General features: G+C 42.6%; 5 protein-coding genes and 1 pseudogene across 7 annotated transcripts; 3 read left to right on the top strand and 3 right to left on the bottom strand.

Annotated features, from left to right (window-relative positions):
- Positions 1–1,317: 1,317 nt before the first annotated feature.
- LOC133885822 (uncharacterized) lies at positions 1,318–7,075 on the bottom strand. Of its 3 annotated transcripts, XM_062325574.1 has the most exons (4): positions 6,693–7,075; positions 6,199–6,565; positions 2,292–5,154; positions 1,318–1,391 (listed from the first exon to the last, which is right to left on the bottom strand). In XM_062325574.1, the coding sequence occupies exons 1-3, from the start codon at positions 6,722–6,724 to the stop codon at positions 2,335–2,337; spliced, it is 3,219 nt and encodes a 1,072-aa protein (XP_062181558.1). In that variant the 5' UTR covers positions 6,725–7,075; the 3' UTR covers positions 1,318–1,391; positions 2,292–2,334. The 3 variants fall into 3 exon arrangements, with proteins under 3 accessions (XP_062181558.1, XP_062181557.1, XP_062181559.1); XM_062325573.1 differs by lacking the exon at positions 1,318–1,391 and having other exon boundaries at positions 2,166–5,154; XM_062325575.1 differs by lacking the exon at positions 1,318–1,391 and having other exon boundaries at positions 2,166–5,154; positions 6,211–6,565; positions 6,693–7,072.
- A 2,882-nt stretch (positions 7,076–9,957) lies between these two features.
- On the top strand, positions 9,958–11,967 carry LOC133883866 (protein VERNALIZATION 3-like). Its single transcript, XM_062323254.1, has 5 exons — positions 9,958–10,061; positions 10,249–10,345; positions 10,548–10,609; positions 10,696–10,736; positions 11,568–11,967. The coding sequence occupies exons 1-5, from the start codon at positions 9,964–9,966 to the stop codon at positions 11,795–11,797; spliced, it is 528 nt and encodes a 175-aa protein (XP_062179238.1). The 5' UTR covers positions 9,958–9,963; the 3' UTR covers positions 11,798–11,967.
- Positions 11,968–12,175: 208 nt separating this feature from the next.
- LOC133883865 (cyclic phosphodiesterase-like) lies at positions 12,176–13,348 on the bottom strand. The gene is made up of 3 exons (XM_062323253.1): positions 12,894–13,348; positions 12,732–12,786; positions 12,176–12,623 (listed from the first exon to the last, which is right to left on the bottom strand). The coding sequence occupies exons 1-3, from the start codon at positions 13,188–13,190 to the stop codon at positions 12,418–12,420; spliced, it is 558 nt and encodes a 185-aa protein (XP_062179237.1). The 5' UTR covers positions 13,191–13,348; the 3' UTR covers positions 12,176–12,417.
- A 936-nt stretch (positions 13,349–14,284) lies between these two features.
- On the bottom strand, positions 14,285–16,328 carry LOC133885154 (uncharacterized). The gene is made up of 2 exons (XM_062324810.1): positions 16,062–16,328; positions 14,285–14,711 (listed from the first exon to the last, which is right to left on the bottom strand). The coding sequence occupies exons 1-2, from the start codon at positions 16,211–16,213 to the stop codon at positions 14,630–14,632; spliced, it is 234 nt and encodes a 77-aa protein (XP_062180794.1). The 5' UTR covers positions 16,214–16,328; the 3' UTR covers positions 14,285–14,629.
- A 2,302-nt stretch (positions 16,329–18,630) lies between these two features.
- On the top strand, positions 18,631–19,680 carry LOC133885502 (non-symbiotic hemoglobin 1-like). The gene is made up of 4 exons (XM_062325222.1): positions 18,631–18,756; positions 18,872–18,989; positions 19,086–19,202; positions 19,313–19,680. Exons 1-4 carry the CDS (start codon positions 18,662–18,664, stop codon positions 19,454–19,456), a joined length of 474 nt encoding a protein of 157 aa, XP_062181206.1. The 5' UTR covers positions 18,631–18,661; the 3' UTR covers positions 19,457–19,680.
- A 9-nt stretch (positions 19,681–19,689) lies between these two features.
- LOC133884158 (gamma-glutamyl hydrolase 2-like) lies at positions 19,690–23,028 on the top strand (annotated as a pseudogene).
- Positions 23,029–25,005: the final 1,977 nt, after the last annotated feature.

Here is a 25,005-nt window from a genome sequence, read left to right as displayed (position 1 = left end):
TCGAGGATGCATCTATTAATACCATAAAGTATCAGAACGGGCCAGATAGCAGCTGAATGAGACCGTAAATATCCCCTTGGATTCGATCCTGAATGCATGGATTTCATCTTGTACCTTCAAGATAGATAATCTTATTATTAATTTCTCAGTAGCACATGCAGGGCGTACAAAATCTTCATGATTCATAAATTTTTTTACATTTATCTCATAACATTATGAGTAGTAATTATGTTCCTTATCATTCTAAGAACAGGGTGATATAATCTATCATTTCATATGGAGAATAAGTTTGCACTATGAAATACAGTTTTCAAGATAATGAACACTTCAAATGCTTTGGAGTACAAGCCACTACTCATAGACGAAAGTTTTTATAGTATTCTCTCTTCACTATCACGCTTAGTGATGAGCAGGTGCTCCCTACTATCTTCTACATCAGTTTCTAAATAAAAATTGTTAGTGCGAATATCTTTAAAACTTAAGATATTTCTTATAGATTATGGTACAACAATGCTTTTTCAATATACAAAGTAGTTTTCATAGATAGTATGACTGTGGTTCTTTCATAAACTACTACGCACTTATCACTATAAATGACAGTCGTCACTTTTCTAGTTATTTCTAATACCAAAAATACACATTTTCTCTTAAGATGGTGTTTATGGTTTCACTATTCATAATATATATTTTTTCCATACGAACGTCACACATATTCTATAAATAAAGCATTCAATCATTACATGCGAGGAAGTAGCAACAAGATTAAATGCTTTATTAAATATAAAAAAAATACTATTTGTAGCAAAGCTTGCTCTTCTAGAGCTTACATTTATTAATTCAATCATATTAAATTCAGCAACTAAATAAATAGCTAATTACTCTAATTCTAGATAGAGTCTGTAAAATATCCGATCACTTCGTCTTTAATGGCTTTCTTTTTCACATAATCCTTCATGGAATCTTCTATGGCAGTGGGGGAGGGTAAAGTAGACTTCTGCATCCTTTATTGGAAAGTCTTTTACTGTCAATGTGGGAGCATCATCAACCTCCATGTGAGGTGCTTCTCTTTCAACTGTGGCTACATTGTCCACCTACATCCCCACTGTAATGGTGAGGTGTGCTTCTGGCTACTTCTTCTTCTGGTATGTTTTCACAACATACTTTAATGCTTTGCAGATTCGAGACTAATAGCCCTAAACACCGCACTTATAGCATGTCTAGTTTTGCTCACCAGATGGTTTAACTTCTTTCTTTGTCTTGCCATTATCATTACCAGGCTTGATGCTGTTTGCCACCACTTTTCTTCCTCCCTTCCCTCGTTTCTTATTGCCGCTCTTACGTGCTTTGAAAGAGCAGTGATGTGCTTCTAGGTCACTCCTCTTTCCCTGCAGCTGGGATTAGAAGTTCTTGTTTATGAATTCGTCATGAACTTCATGAAGCTGCAACATGTAAATCAGTTTAGAATACTTCTTGTATTTTGATTGACGGTGATTGCGTACGGATTCTGCCGCATTCGAGTAGAAAGTGGAGAGAGTCTTCTCAACTTTTTCCTCTTCTGTAATATTTTTCCCACAGAGACACAAAAGTGTGCAAATATGATACAATGTGAAATTATACTCTCTGACATGCTTGTAGTCACAGAAACAGAGCCGGGCCTAATCTTGCTCTGCAAGAGGCTTGATGGTGTATTTAAGACACTCAAAACGCTTCTGTAGTGTGTCTCATAGTACCTTAGCATTGATTATTGCTATGTACCCATCCTTCAAAGTAGGGGAGATGGTGGTGAAGAAAATAAAGTGGCTGATCATTCTCATCCTCTATGATAACCATTGCACTACTTATTCCAAAACCAATAGCAGCGCAAAGCCTTTTTACCCTAAGTACAATCCGAACATCTAACGTCTAAGTGAGATAGTTGTGACCATCTGCACTAAGCTCAACAAACTTCTTATTTGTAATACCAGTCATCTACGTATTTAAATAACACAAGTATTACTACTAGTAAAGTTGCATCATGTTGCTAAATCGGATTACTACAAAATTTTCAATATTTTCTATGCTATTATTCGAATTTTACTGAATTTAAATACATAACAAACATTTTAAATAGTAACAATAATAATTAATAGTATAGAAATAACAATAATAATAATAACATAATTAACTATTGCATAATTGCTAAAATAGATGTAAAATTCAAATTTTAGAGGTACTTTTATGCAAAAAATAGAGCATCTGGATAAATTCAGAACAACAAGGCCTAAATGCAAAAAATAGGGATCGTGCATTACCTAAAAAAGGAATACAGGTACTTTCACTTACAACCAGGACTGGTTAGAATTTGTAGATTTCTGTGTCTCGCGTCTTAGATGTGCACACTGTACAAGCATCATTCTCCGCTGCAAATCGTGTAACTGAATGAACGGGCCCTGAGTTTTCTTGCCCCATGCTGCTAGCACTTGGCTGAAGTACATGCCTTGCTCCAGATTTCAACTTAACAGGTCTCACCATGTTGACAGGATCTGACCATGTGGAATGTGCATCTTTGTTTCCGAGTCGAAGATCCGCTTCAGGTTCGCTGCCGAAGCCAACAGGCATATCAAGAAGCCGTGCATTTGGTCCGGGTCCACAGAATTCCAGCCCCTTTTCTGGGATTGGAAACAGACTTAGGTCCTTCTGAACTGCTATGCAATGTTTCTTTGGTAATGTCAAGAACACATCATCCTTTTCTGCTGGTCTTTTGCAGCTTCTCTTCATATGTTTGAATCCCTCAAGCTTTGATCCTATCGAACTCCATTTCATGCTCTCATCTTTGAAGATTGCATCGCCAGGAGCATTAGATTTGTTCATTGGATAGGGCAGGGGAATTGATGGGAAAAAGGTAGGACTAGATCCATGAGGCTGCGCATAGTCAGCACTGCGACAATGGGAAGAGATCACTGAAGGGGGCAATGGTGGGAGGGAGGTAAACTTTGTTTGAGTTGTTAAACCAGGAGTACTTTGAACAGCATAACCTGACGGAAAAGAGGATATTGGTGTCCTCTGTGTCATGTTGCTAAGCTGTTGGGTAAGACAACTGGAATGATATGGTGCCGGACTTTTTTCCACAAAGTTTCTGGCGCTGTTCATTCTATTAAAAGATGACACTGCTGCAGCACTTTGAGACTGTCTGCAGTGCATAGAACCAAACAGCATGTCTTCAGCGCTACTCTGAACTTGATTTGCCATAAATGGCTGCTGATGCCCTAGCCCACCTTTATTGCAACAGCTCACTGGTTGGACATACAGATTATTTGGTGCTGCTAGTTCAGGTTGCTGGTTGTGACCACTTGTTCTGAAACTATCGGTATCAAGCCCAGACCTTAGCTCAGCTGCTGGAACAAAAGAAAAATATGATGGCTTTTCAGATGGTTGTCTCTCACTGTCTGAAATCCTAAATGCAGAAGAGGGATCAACCAGCCCTCCTTGAAACAACCGAGGAAAAGCTTTTGTACACGCTCCCTGAAAGGAATGATCTTCAGCTAGGCTTTGTTTACTGGAACATGGAGTTTCATTATTCAGACCTCTGCATTGTATGCCACTGGTTCCAAGAGTAACTGTTTTGCCCATAAGGCGCATAGTTGTTTCGTCAGTGGGTTGGGTGTTTTGCTCACAATTCAGGCTTAAATAGCAGCTTTGCATCCCAAGTAGCTTCTGCTGTGGATTATGATGCCCCATGCATCCAGTGCAAAAATATTCCACTGAAAACTCTTGTTGGTTGTTGCATGGATACCTGTTGCTCAGAATTGGATAGTTATGAGTTTTCATTCTTTCAGAACTTGACAACTGTCTGAAATCCATCCCATATGCTGTTGGCGCTGTGGGAGCATAATGAGGATCTGGGTGAAATACAAACTGATCTGCTGTATAAATTTGTGGCACGTGATGGTTGGTTCTCAAATTGACATGATCCGTGCAGGTCCTAGGAGTGAAAAAAGTTGGAAGAGCTGAAGGACACGAAGAATTCTCCCCCAAACACTGCCTCTTAAAAATGTCGATAGAATTAGGGGTGCCACCAGGATGAACCTTGATAAATTCACCACGTGAATTAAGAGGAAGCCCGACATAGTTATCACTGAAGTATGTGTTCCTGCATGCAGATACGCAATCCGCAGCTTGCGCATCTGCTGATTTGTTTGATCCTGTTGAGGAGCTTATGCTGTTCACCACGCCATTACAAGTTCTAAGAAGCTTAGCACGAACTTTGTCAAAGTGGCAATTAGCAACAAGCCTCCCCTGCAGCATGCTTCTGCTCCTATCATTTAAACAAGAACTGGAAGGTTGTGACAATGGACTCCTATTAATATCACCTGATATTGCCTTGACTGCCAAACTAACAAGATTAGAAGATCGTTGTGGTATCATCTGGTTTTCTTCTACAAGACACTCAACATCAAGATTTAAGCATTCGTTATCGGCCAGATGAGAGTCCACACCATCGAAGTTTTGAGTGGGCACCTTATTAGATAAGCATGCCAAACCAATGGAGTTCAAACAGTTACTTCTATTAGAGATTCCAATGCGATGATTCAGATCCACTGAATTGCCCAGTATAGTCCTATCTTTTGGTTTGGCAAGTGGAACAGTACGGCAAACACCAGTTGGTACTACAATTTCAGATAACGAGCTGGTATCCTCATCAACAGCCACTGATATAGCATCTGCTTGTTGATAAACCAACTGTGGCTCATCTGTATTGTGGTGATCGTGACATTCGTGAGAGGGTTGCTGGGATGTTTGTACCAATTGTGGTTGCTCCGTATTATCTTCAGGTAGAGGCGCGGTCCATCCATCATCGGAAAAGGTAACATGCTTTGGTTTGCAAGAAGGATTAAATTTACACCTAACATCTGTGTTATTCAGTAATGTGCTGAACCCTGCTTTTGACTGCTTCTTAAGAATGCTTTGAGCTTGAACACTGTTTGTTATAGCCTTCTTCTGGCTGTCCAAAACCGACCTTTTGTTTCCCTTTTTGCTCTTTTTGTCCAGTAAAAGTGAGACACCTTGAATTCTCTTTTTCTTGCTAAGAGATTTCTTGAGCTTCCTCTTTATTATGGAATCTTGAAACAGCTGGGAAATGCTAATTGAGGCGGCTTTTACCCCGTGGCTTGTCTCCTGAAAAAAAAATACAGATCACCTCTCTTAAAGTATATGTCAAAAGGTTTAATAGACATATTCTGCTCCTTATTGTCCTTCAAGGTATTAAACTTATCAACAAAGTGGAATGCTTCAATCACTTTCACCATTTTATGCAGTATATAGCTGTGCTACATTGGAATAATATAGCTAAAATCATTTTGTTGACAGTAAAGCATTCACAGTCACAAGTGCTGCATCCAAATAGTAAGTAAACCATTCTATTGCAGACTTGTATACAGAATAACACATAGAAATAAACAACAAGAAAATAGCTTTGAATAAAACAGCCTATCTCAAACCACTAGAAATTAAGATTGATAAGTGTGATAAGACATAAGAGGCCAGTAGTCACAGCAGTTGAAAATTAAAGGGAAACAAGACAACTGACCAGAAATTCTACAGCTAAAAACTGCTGGGGATTTTTCTCACACCTTACGCAGCTTATGACAATTTTTGAAACAGTCAATAAGTTTAAACTTTTAATAATAACTGATTGCTACATTGATCAATTGTACCCTTGGAGTGTATTCTTATGTCATTGGATATACCTACTATATAATGTAAGTAGATTCTGGGCAAGTGACCAAAATCAAGAATGGATGAACACAAGAGTCCTTATGCATATAGATCCAGATAAACGAACACATTCAAGATAAATCTAGAGCAAACTATTAACTGTAAACCCTCATTACGAGCTTAGTTCGCAGAAGCACTTTGTACTGCTTGCACAGTCACCTCTCTGGTGAATACCGTAAACAATCAGCTACTAACATACTATGAACTCTCAAAATGGTAAGCTTTAGCTCAATGATAAGATCCACTTATGCATAAACATGGACACCTCCGGCAGCCCCGTACTTACCTGTGAATGAGAAGCGGAAAAAATTTGCCACATCTAGACGTTCTACTGTCTCCAACACAGACGCATCCCAAGAAAGGCAAAATGCAATGAATTACTTTTTTTAGATAATGCAATGCACTACTTAGCTGACCAAGAAAACCAGACCAAAAAAAGTATACTTTTTTTCTCACATCGATCCCGGTCGCGACCTTCTTCTGCTCGAATCCCTTGCTCGCCTTCACCCCGACCCCGAGCACTAGCTTCCCCTTCTCTCTCTGCTTCGCCTGAAGCCTTCTCCTGCCCCAATCCCGCTGGCCTCCGGCCACTCGCGGTACGGCGGCGAAGAGCTCGGCAACGGACCGCTTCCGCCGCTTGGCCGCCATCCTCCTTTCCACTTCCCGCTCCTCCTCCTCCACCGCCAAAGCCTCGTCTGCCCACCACCTGAACCGCTGCACCTCCATCGGCGGCAGCGCCCCCTCCTCCCCGCCGAACGGCCAGCTCCCGCCCTCGGTCCCCGCCCGCGCCCGCGCCCGCGCCGCGTACTCCCTGCGTCGCAGCGACAAAACGAAACAATGGCACAAGGTGAGGTCACAGCACCAGGCACCACCCGCCGCGCGAGCTCGAGCCAGCGCAACGCACAGCAAGCAGAGGTTGGATGCAGGGCGTTCCGTACCGGATGGAGAAGGGCGCGCCGGCGGCCGCCATCTCGCTCGAAGGCAAAGCGAGGGCGCTCGCTCGCCTTTGCCCGGCTCGGTTTCCCGCGTCGCGGTGCTGAGGGGGTGACGAGGCGGGAGAGAGGAAAGCGACGAGTCAGAGGGGGACCCGGCTCGTGCGGCGCTGCAGGTTTTCTCAGTGAAGCTTTCACTGTTTGGATGATGGCGACGGTGCGTCGGGTTGGTTGGTTGGCCAGTCGAGGCGCGCGCCGTGCGGTGCGTGGCGTCGGTGCGCCTGCGGACCTGCCGGTGCCTGCCGGCCTGAGTGCCTGACAAACACCGCTGCCTCCGCAATGGCGTAGCGGCGTAAACCGGCTAGGAGTCTAGAGATACAAATCACGAGTCAAAAAGTTTCGGCCCCGTTCTGATCCATGTTTGGACATGAGCATAGCATCTGATGACACCTCGTCGGACTGCGCCTGGGCTAACTCCAACTGTTGCCAATGCACGCGCGCTGCGCTTTGTCTGTTCGCGTCAACGCGCTCTGGAGCGGTGAGTGAAAATGCAGGATGGTCCGTGAAGAGGAGCGCAGGTGTATCGTGAGGTGCGCGAGTTGCAAGCGCGTCTCGCCTGAATCGAGCCCCGTGACCGGTCTCGTCCTCGGAGTAATGAGCCACAGTGAATGAGGTGGGGGGTGAGAGAGGCCGCATTGCTTATCTGTGAGTAATTGCTGCGTTGTAGGAGCTGTGAATTGTGACAGAGCAATGGATACATGATGCACGTAGAAAATGGGTTGGAATGGCGCAACGGATGTGCTAATGCTACAGTACACCACAAAGCACTGTAACGCTAAAAATCGGTCTCCAACAGATACTCCATCTGGCGCTACTGTACCGCACAATATTTTCTACAGTATTGTGGAGAGAGTATGGAGCTCTATTTTTGTCGGATACTGTAGCAGCATGCATCACTGTAGTAGTACTGTTTATAGTGGCTCACAGTTGGCTCGGATGGAGGAAAATATTGTAGCAGCAGTGTTCTTAGAGGCTGATAATGGATTCGGAGGGAAGAAAAGAGTAGTAGAAGGTAGAAAATAGGGTAGTTATTGAAGATAAAAAAAATAAGAGATATTATAATAATGATAGAGGATACTGTAATAATATTTTTGAGGATGAAAATTTAAGGTAACTGCTGAAGATATTCTTAGGGCAAGTCCAACAGTACACATCCCTGTTGTATCCCTGTGCGGCACTGTAGATGCGACAGGGGGGTGGCTTTGTGATCGGTAGCTGCTCCAAGCGCGATCGAGGGAGGAAGAATTTGTTCGCTTTTTCTTCTCGTGAGGGATCGAGATCCTCTGTATTTGCTTCAGCACTGCAAAGGATCCTTGCTTAAATATGATAACATTTTTTTTGAAAGGTGGCAAGAGGATTGCCCAATTTATTAGATTAGGAGGAAAATAAAGAAGGATAGGGAGAAAAGAGAAAAAAAAAATAAGACTAAAAAGACTCGATCCTGACCGTGGGAGAGGAAATATGATAACATTCCACATTACATGTTCAGAATAGAACTAACACATTGAAGAAACAACTCATATGCAACCGTATGAACCCACCAAATAACAAGGTTCAATAGACACAAACTACCTTAGAGCTCCGGCAAAACTTTGCATAGAACAAAACAATGGCTTTAGGAACAAGCAGGGATCTCACTTCTCCAGTGATGTCAAAAAAGTGATCTCCCTCCCTGTTTGAACATAAGAGCACAGCAAAAAGGTGATCTCCCTCCCTGTTTGAACATAAGAGCACAGCATACTATCTTGCTGTTTTCCCCACTGGGAGCAAGTTCCTTGTAAATGTTAATATAATGCACCAAGGTTCACCGCCTTGCTACCCAGACTTTCCTGGCCTCAACTAAAGTACATCAGCTGCAAAGGGGCTATCTTTTTTCTGTTCTTACTGTACAACATCTCTAATCTCTGGATTTAAATGAAGAAACAGTTCTCATGCAACCAAGGGAGCACACCAGAACACAGTAACAAATATGAAACTTAGTAATACACAAACTACATCAGAGATTTGGCAGAACTTGCACAGAACAAAACAAATGGCTTAAGAAACATGCAGGGAGATCACTTATTTGGTGATAACAAAAGAGTCATGTACCTTCCAACACGAGAACTACATCCTCGGCCTCTGTAGAAGCAATTTCCCTTGTAAATGATGTAAAAACGCCCAGGTTTACTGCCTTGCAAAGGGGTTGTGTTTTGCTATTCCTACTGATATGTAATCCCTAAACTTCAATGATGAAGTCCCCAAAGTTCTACGCCACATGAGTTCTCAACAGGTGGAAATGCACTCAACACAAGTGTATGGCGTTTGCATGTAATAACAAACACTATAAGGAGTTCAACACACATTTCAGAGAAGAGAAAAGGAGAAACAAAACCAAACTATTTAGATGCCTACTCTGATATGCTGTTGCAAGGAGAACCAAAAATACTAAATGCACGAAAATGTTCAGCACCACTGCAGCTGATTGCACTAAGGGTTGCCAATAGTTCACAGGCTTTGCTCCAGCAAACCCCGGTAAAGCTAAAACATATGTGTCCAAGTACGAAACAGCTATGAAGGAAACTCCTCACTTAGCCACGCTCGACGTCCTCGTCTCTATCCTAATCAGCTATTAATTAGGCCCATCACTAATAACAAAGCTCGGTGAGCAATACTAAACTATTTACTTTCTGAAATTCCGATAGCTTTGCAACTTCTACACATCAGATACCTAGTATGTATAAGCTAGACAAAAAGGTTATGCATCAAGTCAAGTAAGTTTACCAGCAAATCACAATGAAGTCTGTACTAAGGAACCTATGAACCTGTGGTTGCGTGGGCGTCTCATGGATGGCAAGCAAGCTGCTAGTAGCCCGGAGGGGCATCACCAATGAGTGGGCACGCTGTGCTGGGACTATAAGTCGCGTGAAACAGTGGAAGAATGGATTCGTAACGGCCCGTACCGCTTTCTTCGTACATGTAGCACGGTCCAAGAAGAAATATACAGCCTGACTACTCCACAGAGATCATAATTTAATTGACAAATACGAAGCACAACTCAGTTATCTGGGCGACGCATGACATGGCATTGGTATCTCAACTTCTGAAAGGTGAATAAGACAACCTTCATCAACCCTGATATAAATAGTCCATGCATAGACTGCGTCTTCCCCGGGCCATAGCGAGGTAGTTCTAAGTTCTAATAGAGTAACAGCCAATATAATTTTTTCTACAATATATGTCTGCAATAGATTCCTTGGTTTTGGCTTATGTCATACAGGATGTGTTGGACCCATTTACACCAACCGTTCCACTCAGAATAGCATACACCAATATGCTACTTCTTTCAGAGCGCCTTAGCATCTCCTGTTCTCACCTATATTAGTCTTTTTATGTTTTTTTTTTCTTTTTTGACTGTGTACATTTTAGTTATGTAGAGATCGAGAGTGTTCTCAGTACGATTGTATCATCTTCATGTAATTGTCTGAGGTCAATAAAAGCTTTCTTTTTCGAAAATCAATAGGCTACTTCTGGCTGGTGCTGAGCTAAAACCATCTGCAATTGTAACTAAACCACGAGTTAATCTTGATGGCAATGACATGAGGGCTTTCTACACTCTGGTAAGCTAAGCGATTTCCAAATACGCGCTACCAGATGGGGGAAATGTATGCCAAACCTTTGTTATTTAATAAATAAAAGCATTATTATCTTTATAGAAGATTTACCAGTACTATATTTTAAATAACTTTAATAGGAACAAATAGATGACAGTAAACCTCATACGTGTCTGTATGTTAACTTGTTTGTCTTTGACTTGAGAAGGTACCGGTGGATCCGGACGCCCCAAGTCCAAGCCATCCATCACTCAGGGAGTACTTGCACTGGTAATTCAAATCTAACATCTTCCACGCATCTGAGATCTGATTCTTTTTAGTTTTCCTGGTTATGATATAGCTGCATTCTTGTGTAGGATGGTGACAAATATTCCGGAAACAACTAACATCAGCTTAGGTATGACGACAATGGACATAGTGATTTGTTGTTCCATGTAGTTTCAGCTGAACTTTGTAGCTGTGGAGCTTAGGTTATGGCCTCTTCCTCAGACCTGTTGACTACTACAGAATTCATGCAGATTGGGATGCACTTGCTACAATAAATCAGGGACCCTAAACTGAATGCTATACAGCTAATTAGATGAAAGTAATCTAGTAGTCAGCTTACTGCTTACCTAAAGATACAGTGGGAACCCACAAAACACAACATGAATAGCAATATCGCAAAGGCCATTGATTTAATTATATAACTAATGAAGCAATTAGGTAGAACTCCATTTCAATTTAGCCTATTATTGGAGTCAGGATATCTAATGTTAAACATGAACAGCTAACATATTTTAGCAGGTCCCTATCTGTCTGTTTATTGGTTGGTAACCTTGGGACTCATTTCAGCAGAGCTAAGTTCAAAATAAAATAAACAAGCAAGAACATTAACATATATGATCGTGCTACCATATATAAAAACAAGAGGGTTCTTAATAAGTGTTTACTTAAAAATTAGCTTCTTTCTATTTGTGTTTTTATGCTGTTATATTGTTTTCTATTAGTAAACTATTTTACTGTATGTATTCATTTACTTTTTACATATTTTGAGTATTTAGTGAGTTGTGTCATATACACTGGAAATAAAATTGCTCCCATGGTTGAAACAAGCAGATCTATATCTGAAAGACTTCCCTTTGTCTAAAACAGACAGCGCAAATCACATTACAGATAAATAACAATGTTTCCACCCAGTCGAATTCTCCTTAAATTCTTGAGTAATGATGATAGGATGCTCTTGCAGGCCACGAGCTATTATTTTACGAGACACCAGAGCCAAGATCTGGTATCCACCGGATGGTATTTGTACTGTTCCGGCAACTTGGCAGGGGGACAATATTTGCTCCAGAAATGCGCTGCAATTTCAACTGCAGAAGCTTTGCACGGCAATACCACCTCAACATTGCCACTGCTACATATTTCAACTGTCAAAAGGAAGCTGGATCGGGTGGAAGAAGGTTTAGGGACGAGTAGAGATCATAGACCATGTATGGTCTAACTATAAAAATATCACAAATTATGCACTGTATTGAACACAATGTAACACCTCTATATTCGTCATGTTATGTATCTTAACTTGTGATGGCATAGACATTATGGAATATAGCCCAATTACTAGTATATTTAATTATCCAATCAGCCAAAGTATTTACCAAGGAATACCCAATACAGTTTCAGGCAAGAGCACCTGCTTTGCATTTCAGCAGGTCTTTTTTTTTTTTAAAAGAAGGGGGCAAGCATCCCCGGCCTTCTTTGGAGGCCTGCAGGTACCAGGGATCCAGGGGTCCACGTCCATCCCTGGCCGGCTCGCTCCACCCTTGGAGCTTTGCCAACTGACCTAGGGCCAGTTCCTATTTCAACAGGTTTTATTGAACAAACTCGGCACAATCTAAATACCCGAAGTACTTTTCACGGAAACCCCAATATACATGAACGCTATTACATTATTCCTTACTCCGATTGGAAGTGCTACCGGTGATACGAACCAGTGCTTATTCAGTAAAACAAACAGGTGCTTAGACAGTAAAACACCCATGTGCTAAGAAAGCATTCTCGAACTTAACCTACAGAAGAATTATCACTGAGTAAACTAATCACTTCTTCTCAAGATGGTACACCTCCACCAGCTCCCATGACTCCAAGCTTTTATCCTCAGTATCCGTTCTATAAAGCGCAAGCTCAGATACCTCAAACTGCAGTCCACAGATATCCTTGTCCAGCTCCTCTACCTTCTTCCTTGCCTCCTCCTTCTCCTCATCTGTCAGGTCTCCATATAAGAGGCTCACATGCGGCATGTACGCTGCAATGAGACACACGAAGAATCAAATTGTCATACCTGTGATATTTTCGGGAACATTCGTTTCAAAAAGGATTTTTTTTGGGGAACAAATTCAGCAACTACACTCACGAGTTGATCTCTCATAACCAAAGTGGCCACAGCAGTGGTCGCTTGCTTCCACGACCTGAAAAAAAAATCAGAGGAGTTGATATCAGCAAACCAAATCATTCCAAAGCGTGCTCAAACTTGAATCCATCAACCACTCGCACTGCACTTGCAAAACTAGCTAACCTCGGGAGTGGGCTCGAGGAGGAGGTAGACGCACTGGTAGAAGAAGTCGCCGCGGGCGACCCCCGCGACGCGGACTGTGTAGGGCCGAACGCCGGCGGCGGCGGCGCGGAGCATCTCGATGGCTTGTGCCCTGCGGAGACGAATGGCGCCCACGACGGTCGCGTGCGGCTCGAAGGCCGGGAAGCCGTGCGCGGCGCGGAGGGCCTCCATGGCGCGGCGGAGGCGGTCGCGGACGGGCTCCGGCGGGAGAGCCCACACCGAATACACCTCCTCCGGCGACTGGTCGGTGGGGTCCATGCGGGCTGAACTGACCAGTGACCCCGGAGCCGGAGGCGGAGACGGGAGCACGGCGTGTGGTGGTGGCGAAGTGGGGAGTGGAGAAGAGAATATGCTTCGCCGAGGAGAAGCATCGCGGCGCGGGCGAGAGATGGAAGCGCGCACCGCGGCTCCCGTGCACCCGGAACGGTGCCTGGCACGAATGAGTCACTGACAAATGGGCCCCGGGCTGGAACCAGGTGCCGGCGGGGCCACCGTCGGTGGCAAGCGCTAAACACAATCTTATTACGCTTGTTAACGAAGAATTAGGCTGATTAAGAGGAACGACGTAGAGTAAAATCCAGTCTAGATCTAGATCTAGCGCAGTACACCACGAATAAAATGTGAAGACTACAACTTCAGGAATAACAAATGTTAGGGACTGTTTATCTGAATTTTTATTGATTTAAATTTTCTGCAGGGAGTGATTCTATATAGGAAATAATTTTTTAGTTAAAAGTGATTCTGACTCTAAATAAAATACATGAAAGGTGTGATTCTATGCGGGAAGTGAATAAATGAAAGCTGTTTTTTTTCAACTTCTAATTCATTTCAGAGAATCACTCCTACGGATTTTACTTAGGAAGCTAAAAGCTGTTTTTTTGCAGAGCTCCTCTTCCAACCGAGAAACTGCTCTAAGAGCTCTGCCAAACAGACCCTTAGTCATACACGAATAATCGCATTGCTTATATAAAAAGTGAGGGCGAATCTAAATATAAATTCGAATACTCTCACATTCATACACGGACCTGGATATAGAACAGCACGCTCTTAGCTATGACCTATTTAACAGAACTCCAACTCTGAGATCTATATAAAATTTAAAGTTTATAGAATAAAATAAAATAGTTTAAATATATATTTTTGATTAAAATAAAAAATAAGATATCTCAATCAAAGACTCTTAATTTATCCATAACTCTAGCTTAAAAAATTTTAGAGCTAGAATGACCAGCTTCAATAATTCTTACAATTGAAGCTCTGTCGAACAGACCCTATATATCACTTAATACAATAAATTGAGCTAAAGAAAGATGATAGTCACTAATCGCGAGAAATTTCTAATAGACAAGACATGCTGCAAAATACAACATTAAACATGTATTGCATTGTCAAATTTGAGAAGTGAGGATGGTACACATTCCACCTTTTCTGCAAATATAGATTCATCTCAACTACATAAAGTTTCAAGAAATATAATACTAGGCACCATGTTCGCATATCCAACATCACAGAAAAAGATCTCATCAAGATTAATGAACCCTATTTGTGATACTGTTTCATAATCCTGAACCTCACATATCCCCCCTTATTGAGAAAAATTTTCGTCGAGATTAAAGAGCTTACAAAACATTTTTTACTGGCGCTATTTCAAATACCGGACCTCACACTGCCAATGCATTTTAAAGGAGTAAGATCATCTAATGCTTGTCCTCCTTGGGTGCAGCATCTTTCTTGGCAGACTGTGACTCCAACTCCTTCAGTGAAGATCGCTCAGTAGATCTGCAGAAATAAGAAGATACATGAGACGTTATGGATCAGATGTGACGCTAACATGCTGCGACTTCAACAGATATTTAAAATAGTGAGGGGCGGGGGGCACACACAACATTATAATAGCAAAAACAGAAAATGCATGACAGAGCAAAAGTTGCCAACGCCTAAAAACCAAAGGACCATTGTACATCTTATCACTATTTCATTTTTAAGATGAAAATAATTATTGGCTCCTTCACAATCCATATAGCAATGAGCCATCCCAGATGGCAACCAAATTGAAACACGAATAACTGTTACTTGTCGTAAAAATGTGTTGATTCATTGGGTGAAAGGAGGATATAGCTCTAACCAACAAGATACAAAGATATGTTGTAATCCTTTTGCAACACAAATGCATTCCATTAACAGGTGTTTTGCTCATCTACTCTGCAGTCGGAATCCATTAAGGCCCGATTCAACCCAATACAACTCCTGTTACAACCTAAATCAGCCGGAATCGACCTCATTACTCTGTACTCTAATGCGATTCATCCTCCAGACAGGGGATGGAGGCAACACAACACACAAGGCATCCTGACCAGACACCCTCCCGCTAGCGAGCACCCTCCCGCACTGGCGCACCCTCCCAGCAGCAAGCACAAAAAATAGACCTGTTGTATGATGTGTCCTTCCACCAATTTCGTTTTTTAAAAAAAAAAGGAAAGAAAGAAAAAAAACTGGTTTGAATCGTCCATCCAATCTGTTGTTTCTAATTCTGATACGAGTTCTAAACCTTTTGTTCTATCTAGTCCTTTTTGGTCATTCTGGTGTGAATTTTCGACGTTTCACATTGTGTTCTTAGATTTCATAAAAATCTCTTCTATTTCCCCCCTATAGCCCCTTCAATCTCTTTTATGATGAACATTATCCTTCAACCCATGTTTGGATTGCAGCTTCACACCTCTTATCTCAATACATTACAATGTGCATCGCAACTTAATCCAAACGTTGCAATAAGTTCCTATGACGAAACCAAACGCATCAAGATTTGATCATCCCTTTTCCAACCCTATGGTGTTAATTGTTCGAAAGAAAAAACCTATGGTGTTCCAAATCCCTTTGCTTTTGCATGTACATTTGTGAGCCAAGTAACACCCAATTTCTAGCCCATCCTTCCGGCTCCATCGCAATTACCTCCATCGCAGTAAACTAAAATTACATAAACAATCTTACCACTTTGGATTTGGACAACTAAAAACCAGCCTATTCAGGATCCAAGACGCATCAAATTAGCCGGGTACCGAAGAGGCTAGAGACTAGAGGAGACAGCTACAACCAATAGCTAAGAAGTTAGGCGGGGAAAGGCGAGCGTACTTGGCGGCGGCGGCGGACTCCTCCTCGAGCCAATTCCTGATGTGCCGCACGTTGCGGCGGAAGATGGACGCCGACTGCTTGACGTCGCTCCGCAGCAGCATCACCGCCGCGCCCACCCCCACCACCGTCAGGATGAAGTTCGTCAGCGCCATCGCACGCCCCTACGCCGCTCCTCCTCCCCCGGGCCCCGGCCGGATCCCTCGCAGCACCTCTCCCCTCTCCTCTCACGGTCCAAAACCCTGGAAGAGAGGAAATCACAGCAAAAGGCAAAGCCGCGATTTTTTATCTATATTTTTAAATAAAAAATTGCAAATATAGCGTCAGTTTTGAAATTTTGCAAAGCTATACTCTGTGCTCGTTAAAAGGGCAACAGACCAACGACCAACAGGTCCGTATCCCTTAATAAAAGAGCGATAGGTGGTTCAATTTATTTAATTTTTAAATAATTTTTTTAATTGTTATGAAGTTGGTAATTTAATTCGTAAAGATAAACTATTGTTTGGAGTCCTTCGTCGAGATGCTAACTAAAGACGGAAGCTAAAAAAATAAACTAGGTACAGGGTAAACAATATAATCATTAAAGTACTCTTTAAACCCTAAATGTGTCCTTTAATTTAGGACGATCTTATGTTTTTATTGTTTTAGATTCGTGCTCTCATGTAATCCGTTGAGTACATGAGTGGGTCTAGCGAGACCATTGTCTATGAAGACCGGCCACTTGGATTCTGTCGTCCAATGCCTTCCAACAGGGGTAAGAGTATAGTTTGTAAAATTTTAAAATAGACGTATATATTTGTAATTTTTGGATTTAAAAAATATAAAATAAAAATTTCGAAAAGCCACCACTCGACCGGAAGAGAAGTGAGCCCACGGGTCATGGGCCCTTGAAACGGGCTGTATGGTCCAACAAGTAAAAGCTAACTATTGGAAAGGCCCAGCCTGGTCACGGTGTTCGACCCATCCCATGTGCAGCCCATCAATTCGCACTCAATCTCTGTACCTGCAGGCTGCAGGTTCTGTACTTGCGTTTTGATGTACATGCCGCCGTTGTGTCTGTATCTGTAGATATTCTCTGCGGCTGCCGTCCAATGCCTGCTCGGTGGCCGTGCGACACATATGAGCTCTACAGATATTCTTAGAAAGGAAATTATATAGAACTAGTTTTGCGAGATTCTGGTATATGTCATTCTTCTTTTAATCTAGTGGTTGATGTGAAGAGGTTTTCTAAAGAAAACCATCCTATAGAATTTTCTTACCAGTCATCGGCTCGTGCCCTGCCAATCCGCTCGTTAGCTGCTTGCGCCCTACGGATCACAGTGCTCGATGCAGCCACACGCACCTGCAAATACCTGGGCCTCGCCTCTTCGGTCTTCAGACTGACCTGAACGGACACAGAGCATGAGCGGCGCGCCGGCGGCAGCGAGCAGCAGCCTGCGAACATGGAAGCTGCAGGGACGGAGAAGGTTGCCAACCCAAGCGGGCCGTCCGAGGCGACCACCACCGTCTTCGGCGAGGAGCAGGAGGCGTTGGTGCTAGGCGCGTGGAACGCCATGAAGGGTGACTCGGCCGCCCTTGCGCTCAGGTTCTTCCTAGGTACGATACGTCTACTATCCCGTCACATCTCGCTGTTGTTGATGAGCCCATTTCATTAATGATCGTTGCCAAATCATAGTGGCATAATGGCGTGGCTAACGAGTCTGCGATTCGAGATAAAAAAGAAAATAGTTTCCACATGTTTGAGTTGTCTTGATGTTTCTTTTCGCGATTTTTTAAAAGTTCTTTGTGTTTGGCAATTGAATATTTGAATAGACAGTCTATTGGGTTTTCTTTTCTTGATAGACGTCAACCTCAATCTCATTCTTTTCTCAGACACGCAAAGGCTAATAACCGTAATCGTATGTTTGTGTGAGATTAAGGACATAATTAGTACCAATAAAAAGATCGTGACATATCGGAGATAGTACAACTGTACTCTTCAGAGGGATTAAAGAAGAAAAGCTTTGGAATTTGTAGAACTGACTGCCATTGCAGAACTAGAAAATGAAATCTGGGCAACCTTGCATCCATCTCCCTCTTGCCTTGCGAACGAGCTGAGGCTCTGTTGGTTATTGGCTTCAGGTGTGAGCGGTATCCACCCGCGTTGGAAGTCCGGCGCTCATTTGCTAGCGCAGTAGCATAAATGCTCCAGGAGGAGTTAGCCTTTTGCTTTGCTCCGTGTGGAGCTAGCCAATATATAACTTCCAATAAGATCGGGGTAGTAGCAAAAAAATAAACTCTTTTTTTTAAAAAAAAATCTCCCTCTTGCCTTCCCGTGTCCCTATGTACAAAACATAAGAAAAACTAATGTGATCATTCACAATGTGGCCAACACATGGACGGTCACGGATCACCCCAAAAGATTTTAGGGAATCATCAGGATGGCTTAAAATTTTCAAATCAGATGCCTCTGGCTCGCTCACACGTCCAAGAGCCACCTCTGAAATAATCAATTGATTAGGCCTCTAGTTTCTCCCCACGCTAGAAGGCCACCCAGCTGCCTATATAAACGGCCAGATCTCATACAAGAGTAGTAGAGTAAACAAAGAGCAGTAGAGTAAACAATGGGGTTCAGCGAGACACAGGAAGAACTGGTCCTGCGCTCATGGAAAACCATGAAGAAGGACACTGAATCCATCGCTCTTAAGTTCTTCTTCAGGTGTGGTGACCTTTGCATGCATGCATGCATGCATGCATGCATATGTTCGCGATTCATTTTCTTGGCTCGTGTATATATATCTACTCTAAAACCTGCATTTGCTTGGCATGAAAAGGATCTTTGAGATCGCGCCGGGAGCGAAGCAGATGTTCTCCTTCCTGCGCGACGCCGGCGACGCGCCCCTCGAGAACCACCCGAAGCTCAAGGCCCACGCCGTGACCGTCTTTGTCATGGTAAGCAATCGCACCTCTCAAAACAGACATGGAGTTCAGTGTGGATTATTCTGCTGTGCTTCCTTTTCACCCGGCCTTCTGCTGTTTTGGTCTCAGGTCTGCGAGTCTGCAACGCAGCTCAGGAACACCGGCGACGTGAAGGTGAGGGAGGCCACCCTGAAACGGCTGGGCGCGACTCACGCCAAGGCCGGCGTTGCTGACGCGCATTTCGAGGTAATGTTCCATGGATGCAATCTTGCGAGCTTGCATATTTCAGCAGCATTCAGTTGAAGCAAGCAATTGACGGCGAGGAAAAATGTTAAATGTCGATGTCAAACGGGCAGGTCGTGAAGACGGCGCTGCTGGACACCATCAAGGACGCGGTCCCGGACATGTGGACGCCGGAGATGAAGGCGGCGTGGGAGGAAGCATACGACCAGCTGGCCGCCGCCGTCAAGGAGGAGATGAAGACCGCCGCCACGGCTTGATTCCTCTCCGCTATATTGATACGAAGAGCTGTGTAAACGCTTAGATGGGAGCTTTGAACTGCTGGCTTGATTCGTTTGATTTAAAACACTACTACGAAGTTGCTGCTGCCTGTATATTTTGTTTCCGTTTGTCAACCACTCATTGATCAACAAATTTGTGCTTGTTGCGACTGTAATTGAAGAACAGAAATCTTTGACGAACGAGGAGGCCGTGTAATGCCCTACATCTAGGTATGCGGAGGTTACCGCCTTACATTTACTTCTAGTCAAGACGAAAGCTTAATGTCACATTTCGACAAATTTTTCTGGTATCTGCCCCTTTTCCAAACAAATAAAATATTACATTCACAAGTTTAATATTTATAGCAGAAAGTAAATATCACAACCAAAGCCTAGGACTCGATAAACTGACAAAAACAAAACTCAAACTATTTAATTAATCAAACTAGCTAAAGTATTATTGAGACAACTATATATTAACATAAGGTTGTTGACACGTGCTACCATGTGATATTACATCCCTTTTTGAATGATGAGTAAAAATACTCAGCAAGTACAAATCAGAACTTAGAAGGATAACACATCATCAAAGTCAATAAAGAACGAGAAATAACAAAGTTTTTCTTTTCTTGAAAATAGAAACGAAACAATAGTTTCCATCTGAAACGGATATACATGAATATATTATTATATTTACCAGTAAAACTGAGTGAGTGAGGCTAGCGCTCACTTGTAGGATCATAAACATAAGAACCAAATTGCACATCTGGTATCACCGATATTGAATGAAATGTAAGGGAACAACTCGTAACTTGATCATTTAAAATGAACACAACCATGAACTTAAATCATGTGAAGACAAGGAAATACAAAAGAAATACGAATATTGAAAACACAGTTAAGATGGATCAATAAAAAATTCAATGAGCAAATCAGAGCATAACATGAATTTGTCATATACTTGCCTTAACTGCGGTGAGGATTCAGCTTCGCACCGTTATTATCGACACTTTTTAAACCTAAAGAACATATTATACTCAGAATTTGTCCGAGAAAATCAACATTACTATACATCGGGTGTTCGAGCTACGCCCTCGATCTGAATCCCAAAATCCTCAATTCTATCATTTTCTAGAAACTGGACCAATGGTCTAAGTTGCTCTCTGCTCAAGCCATAACTTTTATTTTGCTTAACCAATAACCACAAAATAATACATCTGAAGCATCCACAGAAGAGTTCCTACACCTTTGGTTTTCTGACTTTAGGCGAAAGCTCTCTCTCTGTAATTAGACCACAATCGGCATCCATGAATCCCAGTTTTTAATTTACTTTTATTGCTAGCCGGTCCACTTCCAATTGCGCATCCGGCTACACAATATCAACCGTCCAATTTGATCTAGGAACAGCTAGGACTACACAGAAGTTACCTTTGATGCGAGGATCACGATTTGGCCTCACGATTTGGTAGTGTTTCAAAGGTAGTTGCTGCATGCTCAAGCAAGTATTTTATTTGCTGCTGCTTGATGGGGACTTTTAAAAAAAAAATTCTTTCTGTCCCATCCTATAGTATAACATGATGCAAGTTAAAAGTTCTCTTTACAGAGAAATCACTTAGCTTAAATGCCATAGTATGTTTGCCAAGGAATTGCGTGTTTGTTTTACTGCACTAGCAATTGAAACTGTAGAATTTGCAATGGTTGGAACTGATGTACACTATGCATTCAGCTAGCTTCAGATATGAGTAATTGTACATAATTGTATCTAGAATAGATCCCAGCAAGACGGGGCACTACATGATCAAATCTGCTCGCAAATAGATTAATAGTTCCATTAATTTTAGGCTGGAGCGAAGATATAAATCGCATATGAAATGTCATTACTAGTAAGATTTGATGTCCATGATATGACCTTTTTTAAATTTTCTACCGGTACTCTTTGTGAATTCCCAAACTTTCTTATATGTGTACCTAATTTTTGTTGGGCAATTGAAACTCACAGGTTTGACCCTGACCTCATCAAGAAACTCAGCACCAGCAGCCTTGTCATACAAAATCATAGAGTAAGTGCCATCCTTGGTTCTGCTTAGTTTTTTTTTACCTCAGCACCATACTAACTTTCGTGCATTAAGCTCAGTCCTATTACGGCTGGCGATTCTGAATCTTTATACAGAACAATTGAACTTTGTTACAAATTCAAGTTCCCTAACATACTTCAATTTGTGACTTTGTTAAAGTATGGTATATCACGGAAGAGATTGTGAGAGAATGATGCCTTATCAAGTTTCTTCAAGATCCTGACTACATCACCTGATGAAAACGGCAAGGTACAAAGTGTCATACTTTACTCCTACATAACTTTCGCTTTACCTCCCTGGAAGGTTAACAAGTGCTATAAACAAAACAGAACAACTTTGTTGGACTTGGCAAATATTTCCTAAGTATTTGATCTGGGTTGATGCTCATCAGTTCTTCAATGGTACAAACTGATATTATTATTATTTTTGTCAAATCAGGGGGCATCTACTGTACAAGCACACAATTATCCAATCACTTGCATGCAGTGGCATCCTGAGGTATGCTGATTTTAGCTGTTTAGGGAGTCTTCATATTCTGCAATCTTACAGATGCTATATTGGTCAACCGCAAAATTTTGTTTTAGATTAGCGCTCACTAGTGATATACCTTATGGTTGCACTTACCAAATAACATGACTACATACTGCTTTAAATTAATGGTCATTTAATGCAGAAAGCCATTTTTGAGTGGGGAAAACCAATTATTCCACACGATGCAGTACAAGTGACTCAACATTTTGCCAATCATTTTGTCAGGTCTGTGATTGTAACCTATCAATTACATGCTTGAAGTTGGCACTGCCACATCTGACTATTTGCAGATCCACAAATCAGTTCCATCATTATTTGGTAAAAATCATACCACAAATTGATAGCAAACACACATCCTTTTGTTTTGCTTTTAGTCACTCTATTAGTTCCATGCAAGGAATTATAGTTACAGTACTGTGATGTATGAGTACTTTTATGTAAAAGAACAAATTTGTGATGTAAACAGCACATGGAATAAGAATGGGACCATGCTCATCTCACCTTTCGCAGTGTCATGAAACAGCCAAGCTCGCAAGTCTCAAAACAGGCCTACTGCAGACAAGGTTCTTGACAACCTAATTTACAACTACAAGCCTATATTTAGCGGAAAAACCTCGTCTGTGTGTATATTGTACATGCTGCCCAATGTGCCCTCCATTCATCAGCTAAACTCATGCATATATTCTTGGATCTTTTGAAGAAGTCTACATTTTCTCCTAAGACTGAAGCGGATGCCTAAAGAGTCTTCTGGAATCACCACTGTATTGTTATTGTGTATTCATCCTACATGGAGATGTACAGAATTCGGTCTCTTCTCTATTGTACCTGTACCGTTGTACGCTTGCTGCCACAAGGATGAGAATTCCTCATTAACATTCTTAGACTGCAATCATGATTGCCTTCGGCAGGCACATCTATGTACTGAACTTCCGTTCCACTGAGTATATGTTTGTCCAGGAGATATGACAGTATTTGGCTCTATCTTCTGTCTGATGCCAAGTTTTTTCAAGTCATTTGTTGACACTGTCGATGATATGAGTAATCATGTCACCGAATTAGAGCCTTTTTGCGGTACACTTTCCAGTTGATCATCCTGATGGGTTCAACACAATGCAGTTTCTTTAGTCTCACTATAGGATCCATCTGTTGCTTCTGTATAAAGATTCATCACTGGCTCCGCCATTTGCATCCATCCAAAGTAATGAGGTACGGGTGCCTGTTTGCACTCTTCATCTCTGCTCCACCTACGCATCGAAACATAGCATTTCATCATCCATTCAATTTTGAAATAATTTAGAAACCAGACTAATGGAATCGCAGTTACCTTAATATTGCAAGCTAAAGAGAACACCAAAACAGATTGAATCGGCAGCTAATTTTGTCTAAAAAAATGAATCGGCGGCTAATAACCAACAGAAAGAAGAGTGAAGCATCTTACCTTCCATTGTGGCTCGTGGCGAATCCCTGCACCATTAGGCATCGCATCGTGGAGGGTCCAACCAACTCACAAACCATGGCTCCCCGGAGATCAAACGTCCAAACCCCCACGGATCACGGCCTGCTGCTTCCGCGGCAACAACGGCAGCCAGCGGGACGCGGACGCTGGCGCCTGCTGTTGGCAATGTGAGACGCATGCTCGCCATATTTCGTTCCAGGAGCATCGCCAATCCCGTGCCCCTCGCGGCGGGGGCTCGCCGGCTCGAGGGGGGGGGGGGGGGGGAGGTTAGCACAGAACCTAATGGAAGGTCTCATCTGCAAATATTGATCTACTACCTGTGTTTTCACAGCCGTCGATCCGGACCGCAAAGCTTGAACCAACGGATATTATCCGTGATCGTATTTTTTTCACATAACCCCCTGATTTGGATCGCGATCCGACATTTTGCAGCTTGATATTTGCACATTACCCGCTATGTTGGATCACGGTTTTAAATCGCGATCTAAATATTTTCACATTACCCCTAGTTTGATTGCGATTATTAATCACATCTGGTTATTTTCATTTTACCCTATAAATTTTATAGATTAACTATATATGGGTGGATTGTTTAGCGCCCTCCCTCCATCTCTCCTCCTCCTTCCCGTCACCGGTTTATTTGCCGTCACCTGGCATGCCCATCAAGCAGCCATCCGGCGCTGGGAATCACCGTTGCCATCGCCCAATGAAGGTATCCTCCATATGGGCAGATGGGTTGGCACTCGCTCACTCCCCCAAGCATCCTCTATTCCCTCCGGTTCCAATTTTCTTGTCGTTGGAGGTTTGGACTTTTGTATCTAAATTCTTGACGTTTTAGCCTCCCATCGGTCACTTTGGTCTTTTTTACCCTTGCATGCATGCAAATCGCATTTACTCCAGCGACGCCAACTCGCGAGCTCCCGAGACGCTGCGTTAAACAAGAACTGCATACTCCTCGCTCTCTGCATGCAAAACGCGCAAGACCATCCAGGCGCGAAGCAAAAAAAAAGGGCAAAACAAGTGCAGCGGCAGCAGCAGGCGCCAAAAAGGAGCATGCAGCACGCGCATGAAAAAGAACCAACGCGCGAAGTAAAAAAAAAAAAGGCACCAAACCAGCGCGTGGGTGAAAAAGTGGAGTGCCAGGAGTCGAACCCGGCACCTGAAGCTTAGGGACTGGCGGTCATAATCACATGGGCTGAGAGGGACCAGTGATTAGGAAAGCCACGCGACTGTATTTAATATGGGTAAAATAGAAAATAGGCATCTAATTAACCACTCCTTAGTATATGAGATCTTATCTAAAACGTCAAGAAATACGGAACCGGAGGGAATATGTACGTTGGCGTCGGGGCACGTTTCTCCAACATCCGTGCGGTGATACGAATTACGATGCACTGTCGCCAACGTCGGGGAGGGAGGTTTAACCTAAGCTTGTCTCCGAATAAGCCTCTGTTGGGCAAGGTGCTGGACAGCCTGATTCAAAACTA

This window comes from Phragmites australis, chromosome 11 (assembly GCF_958298935.1).
Source record: "Phragmites australis chromosome 11, lpPhrAust1.1, whole genome shotgun sequence".
Classification (NCBI taxonomy): Eukaryota; Viridiplantae; Streptophyta; class Magnoliopsida; order Poales; family Poaceae; genus Phragmites; species Phragmites australis.
The sequence above is the reverse complement of the archived record's forward strand: the minus strand, read 5'-3'. Positions and strand labels throughout refer to the sequence as shown.